The sequence below is a fragment of the Ylistrum balloti genome, unplaced genomic scaffold (assembly GCF_031769215.1).
Source record: "Ylistrum balloti isolate Yb309-2 unplaced genomic scaffold, AGI_CSIRO_Ybal_v1 Utg370850, whole genome shotgun sequence".
NCBI lineage: Eukaryota > Metazoa > Mollusca > Bivalvia > Pectinida > Pectinidae > Ylistrum > Ylistrum balloti.
The window spans coordinates 40,572-51,009 of NW_026782488.1; the positions used below are offsets into that span (position 1 = coordinate 40,572).

Sequence of the window (10,438 nt, forward strand, 5' to 3'; positions counted from 1 at the left end):
TATGTAAATTTCGTGACCGATTAAATTGCAGCTCGTCGTACAAGTAGCTTGACGTCGTCGTTGTCACGGTACAGTGTCTGGAGTCCGGTAGACTGGGCCTTTCGCCAAATGCACTGGTTGAAGTGGAAAAAATATCCCTTAATGGTGATACCGTGGAAAACATGTCGGATGGCGTTGAGTGCAGCTACCTCAAAATCGACGAAGGCTGTAGTGGGTCGGAATGGAATGTCGAAGTGTGTCATGTGACCATGGAGAAGGGTGAAGAAACGGCTGTAGATTGCCTGGCTCTTTCCGAGTAGTAATGCGTATACGACTGGTGTCATGATGCCTTCATTCTGTACATGGACGCTGTAAATCTGATGAAACATTGTTGGACAGTTGTAGAAAGTTCCGTCACAGAAGAAGGTGTCAGATGCTGCAAGTTCGGCCAGGTTCTCCGACGAAGCGAATGCGATCATCCTGTTGTTCTGTTCACCGTCGTCAAAGAGGAGAAATGGTTCGTCAGTAGATGCTTCTGTCCATCTTCCATCCAAGGTGATGTCGGCCAAAGGTAGTGGAGGAGTCTGCTTGCGGCGAGCACGGTAAAGAGACGATTTCGCTGTGTAGAATGTTGGTAGTCGCTGGACCACGGCCTTGGAAGTGTCATCCCAGTCGTTGTCTCGGGTTAATTGAGCTCTTCCTCAAAGATGGACGGAATAGGCTGGACCGATTATACGCATTTATTGGTGATCTGGTTCATGATGTGTTTGGCAACAACACTGGCTGGGTCTGAGGGGTGGGTGTGTGAATTTCTTCCGAAGTTAGCTGGTATGTTGTCGATTGTCGAGAGTGATGCTGAGCAGCCTGAGGTCGAAGATCTCCAGAATGTCCTGCTGCCGTTCTTTCGAATCTGTCTGAAGATGAATCCATTATGTGAAAGGTTCTGTCCGCCTCTTCTGTTGGTGATGAACTTAACGTTGATCTGAGCATTAGCCATACTGTCCTTGTATCAAACAACACAGATAATGATATCACTCAAATTAAACACAATTTACGTAAAAACTGAGAGAAAATACAAGATTAACTAATATATGATAAAAGTTACAATTTACACAAAAACTGAGAGAAAATACAAGATTAACTAATATATATATGACAAAAGTTATGATTTGACAATATCTATCTGTGACAAAAGTACAGTAATAAATCAAGCAATGATTGAGATATTGATCTTTCAAAGTGCAAATTGAAATATGATAATTTCCCAAAATGAACTTGGCTTTTATACATTTCCCATTGAATAGCTTGGGATTTAAACAGATTTAACAAAGATATTTGATTCCTTTATTTTACAGTTATTAACAGTTTTCAGTTTTCTGAACAGTTATCAGAATTTACCTGTGCAAGTTACCTATACTACAATTCTAAAACAGCCTACACAGTTGACCTCCTATGTAAACTTGTTGTCATATACAGAGTTGGTGTTTAGTGGGAAGACCCCACCCGTAAACAGTTTTTCTTGTGGAAGACACAGAGGTGAGAAACTTTATCACTGATATTGTGTAAGTTTTATTTTCACATGAAAACGGTCATAATTTGTTTTTAAAATAGTCGTATCACTAAACATACCGATATGACTTAAATTCCATATGGAAACCATAACGTCATTTGAATTTAGATAGAAAATTAAAACAGTACCAGAGAATGCATATATTTCCTCCAAACTTCTGACGGTTTCTTATTTTTTGCAGTCTTTATAGTATATGTCTTGTCCTCGATGGTTTTTTCCTAAACTAAAATTTTGATAAAATGAAATATTCATTTAACAGTCTTGTTTCAGTATTTGTCAAAACTGATGAACAGTAAAACATGAAATAATCTTGTCACAGTCTGTCATCAACATGTTCTACAGTAAGATTTTCTATGGTCCTGTTTTTGTCTTTATTTACTTTCAGACATTCAGTGTCCTTGTCAGTCTTTGTCATCAACATGTTCTACTATAGGATTTTCAATAGCCCTGTTTTAGGCTTTAGTTACTGTCATACATTCAGTGATCTTGTCACAGTCTTTGCAATTATAATATTTTACAGTAAGATATTCAATAGTGTTGTTAGTTTCACTTTCGAGCAAATGAGTGCGCGTTGGTAACTACTGGAAACTGTAAACAATAAACACCAATCCATTTACAATATCCAGTATCCGACGGAGAGACCGGTATTAACGTTAGCTGTCACACCCGTAAACAGTTTTTCTTGTGGAAGACACAGAGGTGAGAAACTTTATCACTGATATTATGTAATATTTTACAGTAAGATATTCAATAGTGCTTTTAGTTTCACTTTCGAGAAAATGAGTGCGCGTTGGTAACTACTGGAAACGTTGGTAACTACTTGGAAACTGTAAACAATAAACACCAATCCATTTACAATATCCGGTATCGGACGGAGAGACCGGTATTAACGTTAGCTGTCACACCCGTAAACACTTTTTCTTGTGGAAGACACAGAGGTGAGAAACTTTATCACTGATATTGTGTAAGTTTTATTTTCACATGAAAACGGTCATAATTTGTTTTTAAAATAGTCGTATCACTAAACATACCGATATGACTTAAAATTCCATATGGAAACCATAACGTCATTTGAATTTAGATAGAAAATTAAAACAGTACCAGAGAATGCATATATTTCCTCCAAACTTCTGACGGTTTCTTATTTTTTGCAGTCTTTATAGTATATGTCTTGTCCTCGATGGTTTTTTTCCTGAACTAAAATTTTGATAAAATGAAATATTCATTTAACAGTTTTGTTTCTGTATTTGTCAAAACTGATGAACAGTAAAACATGAAATAATCTTGTCAGTCTGTCATCAACATGTTCTACTGTAAGATTTTCTATGGTATGTTTAGGCTTTAGTTACTGTCAGCTAGACATTCAGTGACCTTGTCACAATCTTTGTCATCAACATGTTCTACAGTAAGATTTTCTATAGTCCTGTTTAAGCTTTAGTTACTGTCAGACATTCAGTGACCTTGTCACAATCTTTGTCATCAACATGTTCTACAGTAAGATTTTCTATAGTCCTGTTTAAGCTTTAGTTACTGTCAGACATTCAGTGAGCTTGTCACAATCTTTGTCATCAACATGTTCTACAATAAGATTTTCAATAGCGCTGTTTTTGATTTGTACCCGAGGGTGAACATTATGTTTGCAAACATACGGGTTAGAGATTGATTGTAATAATCGAAGATTCTACAGTAAGATCCCTCCAATCTCAAAACATAAGGAGAGAATGATCATTTCTTATCATCCTTGGAATATTGTGGGACGAGACGAGCTCACACCAGTAAAAATGAAGATACACCCAAGAAGGGTAAGAGAAATGTTAGCATGTTATTAAATGTTTTTAAAATCCGTCTGCATCTTAGCTAACAATTCTTAAAATATTGCACGATGTTATCGTAAAGATTGATACAATAATGATGAAGACAAGAAATTCCTTTTGTTGTTTTACTAGACAACTCATGATGATAGGAATCACGGAGCACCTATTTGTTATAAGTCAAGTTGAACGCGATTTAAGAATTGCCGGTGACTGTTGACAAGGCGTTGGAATAAGGCTCCTGTTACAATGACGGTTTGATGTGTATGTTTTGCAGACTTGTGTAAAAAAAAAACCCCAATCAATTACAGCTATCGGATTTGCTATGCAACAGTTGTTCCTTTCAACATTTTACAAATTATATTTTAAATGTCTATACATTGTATGCCATCGAACGTGGACTCGACAAAATCATTGTATCAGAAATGTTTTTAGAATTTTGAAATATAATTTGTCGATATGAAATCCGGTTCCCGCCTACCCAGGTGAGACCTGTATGCCGTATTGTTACACAACAAAAGCCTGAGCGTTTCTGAAAATGATTACCAATGCAATAACAGATATTAAAAATAGATTAGATTTAAAGCGTACAACTACACCTTGAATTCTATATAACGAAATACACCACAACAAGATAGGTGTGAAAATAAGTCAGATTACATGCACATTGAATATTTTAGTACATATCTGTAATAAACGGCTGCATTATTGCATATAGCCTATTTGATAACCGAAAAACACTCAATCCTAGTAACTTACCAATATTTGTGTAGAGTGATAGATGACTCATGCAACCTTATCGTAGGTTTAATTGTCATAAACATGACTAGACTAGTTTGATGGCAAGAACTTACAATAGACTATTGACATACCTTAGGGGAAAATTGTGCCCCTGTTAGCTGACTTGATATTTTTGTTTTCATATCAGACTCAATTGTTTTGAAGAATTTATCAAAACAGGTCACAAAGACCTTGCAAAGTCGTTTAATTTCACGTTAAGATATATTGATGAGGTCTTGACTACGTCCATGGTATATACCCACCAGAATTGGAAATCACGAAAAGGATTTCAAAGGATGCAGGTTGATTAAAATTATGGGGAACCATAACGGTAGCCATAGTGATCTCATTGAGAATTATTCTATTTCTTTGTGCCATATGAAGTTGGACGTGTTTGATGTTCGTTGTTGTATAACTTGTTCTCTTTTGAGAACGTGACATTACATACTAGCTATTGACCAAGATTGACAAAGCGGTGTCGTCAATAAAGCAGAAGACTTATGTTTTTCCGGAACACCTGGGCTTAAGTTTTTCAGGAGTTTCTCGTTCATTCTTTGTCCTAGTTTTATTGATTTAGATTCTTACCTTTATTTTTCCTGCAGTTTAATCAGTGATGTCGGTAGCCATGTCAGCATCGATGTCAGTACAACCGATGTTGCAACAGCCTATTCCCCAGAGGATCGGTGAAGTGGGTGGTCACAGAGAGTGGTCAACAGGATTGTTCGGTTGCTTCTCCGACTGTAGTTCATGTAATGTATACGTTCTTGTTAAGATCTTTTTGAGTAAATGTTTTCCTTATATTTTCGGACAAGGCTTTCAAAATATTTTGGTAGATTACTACCCTTACTGTCGGTAAGTATAAAAGGCATTTATTGATTTATTTCATAACGGTTTTACCAAAATTACCCAACGTTTAAATTTTCAGATTACTGTTTTTTTAAATTTCGATAATGTATATGAAAGTGCTTTTTATTTGTATTACTAGAAACTTTATTTGATATTACTTCTGAAGAATATGCTAGAAGTATGTCCTCAAGCTGATTTAACGTTATCTAACGCTCAACATTGACGTATTCTGCAATTAGTTTTATCAAACATTGTTTTAATACAAATTCATGTTCCATATATTTCTGCAATATATCAATACCTTTAAAACCTCCTTTACCTCTCATTCCGGCAAAATATTGTCATTAATAGAGACATTCGCCCAGTACCTGATATGTAATGGCATAGTAAGACGTGTTGAAGAATTTAATGGAAAGGTTCTTTTGTAAGAATACTTTTATACAGGATATTAAACGATATAATATCTGTCCCTACGGTCTCAGTTTAGGGTGTCTTTACGTACTTCTGATATCACCCACAGGTATCATGACAATGCTCTGTCTGCCTGGTATGGAGTGTAAAAATGCCGCACGCCTGGGTGAGTGTTGCCTGCTGCCACATTGCTGCGCTGGTTCAAACATCGCCATGCGTGCTCGCCTGAGGACTCTCGGCGGAATACGAGTAAGTCAGCCCTTCTATTGATCTTTTGTTCGCTTTCACTGTGAATACATCTATTTATGCTATTCTGAAAGCTGTCCTGATTCATCGTAGTCTGCATTTGTTTGTTTTAGAGATGAAGCTCAAATAAAGTTGTTCGATTGCTGTTATGGAATTCTCAATCGGAGAGTTTAAATGACCTTTTCATCGTGTTATGAATGGTGTTAATTTGTTGCAGTGCCGTTGTTATTTACTGTGCTTTATGCTACCCCAAATTATTGTTGGTTATCGCATAAATGATTTGTTAATGTGTACAATATTGGCTTAGATTTATGTTATTACTAGCACTTCCTAAATACCTTATCCAAATGGTGATCTATGACATGGCGGTAATCTTATACTTCATTTTCCTGTGAAGACCTAGAACGTATGATGATTTGGAGATAGGGTTAAACTATCAATACCAACCCTTTGTTAAGCCATAAACATTTACTTCCTTGTCACGCCTTTCAGAATTTACACATAAATAGATATATAGAATATATATATATATATATATATCTTACCCTTACGCCTTCCCTTCACTTTAGTGTATATTCTTATTCTGTATTCTCCTTTTTAACTATTTTTATTTCATTTCCATCTTATTTCTTTCGTATTAACTCCCCTGTGGTTATACTAAGGTTAGTATACAGTGATTACCTGGTGCCTGTATGCCTGTCCTGACAATTCTTACTCAAGTTGCGAACAAAGTTGTACGGAACTTTACACATATGGTAATTCTTGCCTGAAAGTATGCATTTTAACTTATTTAAGCTACAATTTTTTTATAGATTGTTTCAAAAACAGGAGTGTCTGTAATTATTAATTTATGTGTTTGATGTCTTCCATGGCAGTTTTTGTATGAAGTATAATTATCAAGTTTCTAGCTAGGTATATTGAGTGATATTTATTTTCATATGTTTGAATTGATGCATTGGGTTAATGTCTATTTTTATATGTTTGCATTGAAACAATGGATGATGTTAATTTTGATACCCTGGGTGATGTTTATTTTTCAGATTTTTGTATCGATACCTCGGTTGATGTTTATTTTCATATGTTTGTAATGATACTTGAGTGATGTATATTTTCATATGTTTGTATTGAAAACTTGGATGATTTTTATTTTTATATATTGATATTGATACTTGGGTGAATTTTTATCTGTTTCTAGAGGAGTATTTGGCCTTTTGTTATGTTTTTTATGTTTCGAGGGAAACATCTGGGCTAATTTGTTTATTTCTTTACTTTTTCTAGGGAAGTATCCTGCAAGACATATGTGCATTTTGTTGGTGCTATTCGTGTACAGTGTGCCAGATGTCCAGGGAGATGGACAACATGGGACTTTAATTTGACGGAGATATTGTTGGTCACCCGATCGTTAATAAATCAAAATAAAAAAAAAAGTCTTCAATTAGAATTAGATTTGTGCGTGAACGTTGTTTTTAAACCACTCCTTACGAATAGTTTTTTTAATGTTAAATTCCTATTAAGTATAGCTTTTTTAGTGTTAATTCCTGTTAGGTATAACTTTTTTTAATATTAAGTCCTGTTAGGTATAGTTTTTTAAAAAGATAAATTAATTGAAAAGTTGTGGAGCGGACTAAATGTGAATTGAAAATGCATAGTCTTATCACTATCTACTGCATATCGACGAACAAAAGTGCGACTGTTTTAAAAAACAACATCATAGAAGCTTCAATAAATACATAAATGTTTCCAAAATGTTTTTGGGCGTTCAATGTAATATATGACATTTGCTGTGGAAAAGTGGATAATTGTAAACAGCTACTGGACAAAGCAGGAAAGTTTGTACATATTTTGTGAAAGATTTGTATATCTATATTTGATAAACCGTCACAGTATGAAGGCCTATGATAATAAAAGACCAAGTAAGGCAATTATTTTCTTTGATATTTTGCTTGTTGTTTTGTCATATTATGGAGATTCGTATGGTTTGTCAATGAGCTACAAAACCCTTTTGCGTTCTTTTTATTTTCTTATTTTCCACATTTTTTGTAAGTTTGCACTATTTTATGAATACTTGAATACTCCAGGCATCTATAGAATCGGCAGAGCTGTTACTCTTTAAACTCCAAGATATCAGAAAAGAAGAAAGCAGGAAAAAGTGATATATACCATTTCAAACCAACCAATGCCACAGCATAGAAACGAAAACAATAACTAAAGGAACCTAATTTATTGCAGAAGACATGCAGGTAGGGCAGAAGAATTCTACTTGCCATTCTATTGCATAATCGTAAAATGCAACTCCTTCTTTCTAAACATTTTTCTGTTTCTATCGACACTACTTCCGTTTTGTCTCTGAGGGAATCGTTTGCATCTATGATCTAAGATGAGGAAAGCTGTTTTTCGTGACAAAAGTTTCGCGAGGCGAAACAATATACACATGGCCCATACCAAATCGAAACAAATTATTGCGTTGAAATGAATACAAACAAAGAAATAATTAATTTCACGGAGAAAGTACAATTTCTTGTCATTACAATAAAGCCTACCGTGTTTGAAAGATGTGAATCAAATTCTGATTAAGAGGGTTTCCGAGTAAGATAAAAACGCTAAAAAGACATGACAATCCCTTCAAAGACTTCTAAAAATGAGCGAATCAAATTGTCGTTTTGGAATAGATAACGACTGCACTATTAAAAATTATTTCATTATAATAATTTCATTTATCATATGAAGACCACACACTCTTTACGGTCAGCTATTCCAACTTTAGTTAAAGTCGTTGGAGTTATGTCCCTTCTATCTGTATCCTTGATGTTCATTACGTCATTGCCGTGCATTCGCCATTTTGCAAGGTCATTTCAAATTCTGCTGTGCTTTTTTGTTTGTGTCTTTGCAGTGACCTGGACATCAGGAACCTATCTGTCAAGACTTGCAGTGACCTGGGCATCAGGAACCTATCTGTCAAGACTTCAACTACACTCCTTGCAGTGGCTCAGTTTTTTGCACTCTGACAACAGATTGCTTATTATTTCCTGAATTTAATATTAATGCCTCACTTACTAGTTAACATCAGCTATTTTGGAGGAATTTTCTGTACCCAGTTTCCTCCATTCTTATGCCGATTCAGTTGATATCATTTGCCTATATTCGCCATCTATATAAAATATTACATCCCTCAAAATAAATATGAACATAATCTGTATCAACTGTCTTGGTTATTTATTTAGTCTTCTATTTGATAAACATTATTATAATGCAGTTGTTATAAAATATTTATTATATGAATGTAGTACTTAAAATGTTCGGTATTCAAAGTCAAGAATTCGTGTGTTGAAATGTGGTTGTGATGATGACTAGAGAGATGGTCGTTCAAAAGACTCAAAGTTGAACAGCATATTCCAGTAAAAATGTTTGAACGTTTAGACGTTGAAGCAATTAATATGTATCATCGATGGAGCAGAAGACGCATACTCTTCTGGGACACCTGGTGTTGTTCTCCTTGTAATTTTTCAGGGATCTCCATGTGTATGTATTGGGACTAGTAAGTAGGCTACCGATATGAAATAATTACAAAATAAACTGGTCGTAACGTCTTTTATTGGGGGTACTTGGGAAGATTAGAGTAGAGGACTTAGGACATCTTCGGAAAGAAGATTATATTTATTGACAAGTATGGATCCCATATCCGTACTTGTCAATAAATTGGTTTAGTTAATCAATTCATTAATCCAGTTCTCGGGTACCTTTGGTCGCGACAGATCCTAGCTAAATGGGGCCGAACATTATCTGGTTGGTGAGGTTGTATTGCTGCAGTAATGGGTCAACATAGGGTCGGAGGATCTAATCTCTATACCTAGGGGCAGTTAAATTACGTCACACCTGTAGGCCTGTTCAATTGGTTATTGACAAAAACCAAAGACCGCACGGCCTGTAGGTACACCTACATAATCATATACAATATACAAGTGGCAGAATGGAGGTTAGATAAAATAGCATACACCATTAAATTGACAATTTAGTGTTAACAATATCATCTACTGGAAACATTCACCATTTTGATCATCTAATGCATCTACTATTTATGTATTTGTAACATTTCTTAAATCCATGGCTGACTTCAGAAATCTACATATATTGAGTTGTTGTTTATAGTTTTCCTCTGTTAGTAACTAAATAAGTTTGTACACTGATGGGCGATTACAAAATATCTTTTTACATATTTTTCCTTAGGTTAGAATATAAAGGACAGCTTAGCATGAAATGGTACTCATCTTCAATTTCTTGTAATTGACAATACATACATTATCTTTGACTTCTTATCTTTGATAAGTAATACTGCAGTGAATAACTACGGTTATCAATTAGATATTTATATAAATCACGTTTACTCGATGTTTCAAAACTTGATAACATATTTCGGAAGAAAATATCATTCAGTCTCATTTTAACAGTTTTTAAAAATACATTTTTGTCAGAGTAAACAATACCTTGATTTTCCCCATACATACATAAATCCTGTAGTACACAGGTTGTGTTTAATATGACTCACCCAGTTTACAATTCTACCGGGATTTGCATTACAAATGTTAAGTTGTTCTTGGTATATACCCTATAAAATACAATTGTCAGTATCCAAAAATGTTAACCAATATTTAATAGCTTGGACATTTCTGTAAATGTACAATGGCACTCATCCAAGCTCATTGTAAATCATCATATTTGAAGCTCTAGAAGGAGCCTTCAGAATTTTTTTTACAAAAATACAAATGTACATTTTCTATATCTTTGGCGGCGTGAAAAC

The 10,438-nt window shown here is 34.8% G+C and overlaps 1 protein-coding gene across 2 annotated transcripts; it reads left to right on the forward strand.

Annotated features, from left to right (window-relative positions):
• The first annotated feature begins 2,200 nt into the window (after positions 1-2,200).
• On the forward strand, positions 2,201-7,555 carry LOC132559061 (placenta-specific gene 8 protein-like). 2 transcript variants are annotated; one of them, XM_060223668.1, is made up of 4 exons: positions 2,201-2,248; positions 4,743-4,889; positions 5,507-5,646; positions 6,922-7,555. In XM_060223668.1, exons 2-4 carry the CDS (start codon positions 4,754-4,756, stop codon positions 7,012-7,014), a joined length of 369 nt encoding a protein of 122 aa, XP_060079651.1. In that variant the 5' UTR covers positions 2,201-2,248; positions 4,743-4,753; the 3' UTR covers positions 7,015-7,555. The 2 variants fall into 2 exon arrangements, with proteins under 2 accessions (XP_060079651.1, XP_060079650.1); XM_060223667.1 differs by lacking the exon at positions 2,201-2,248 and adding an exon at positions 2,452-2,487.
• The last annotated feature ends 2,883 nt before the right edge of the window (positions 7,556-10,438 follow it).

What these genes read in the sequence shown, in the direction of transcription:
- LOC132559061 (XM_060223668.1), top strand. Translation starts at nt 4,754, where the DNA reads ATGTCGGTAGCCATGTCAGCATCGATGTCAGTACAACCGATGTTGCAA. An exon ending in CTTCTCCGACTGTAGTTCAT is followed by an intron (nt 4,890 to 5,506) that starts GTAATGTATACG and finishes TATCACCCACAG; the next exon opens with GTATCATGACAATGCTCTGT. An exon ending in GGACTCTCGGCGGAATACGA is followed by an intron (nt 5,647 to 6,921) that starts GTAAGTCAGCCC and finishes TACTTTTTCTAG; the next exon opens with GGAAGTATCCTGCAAGACAT.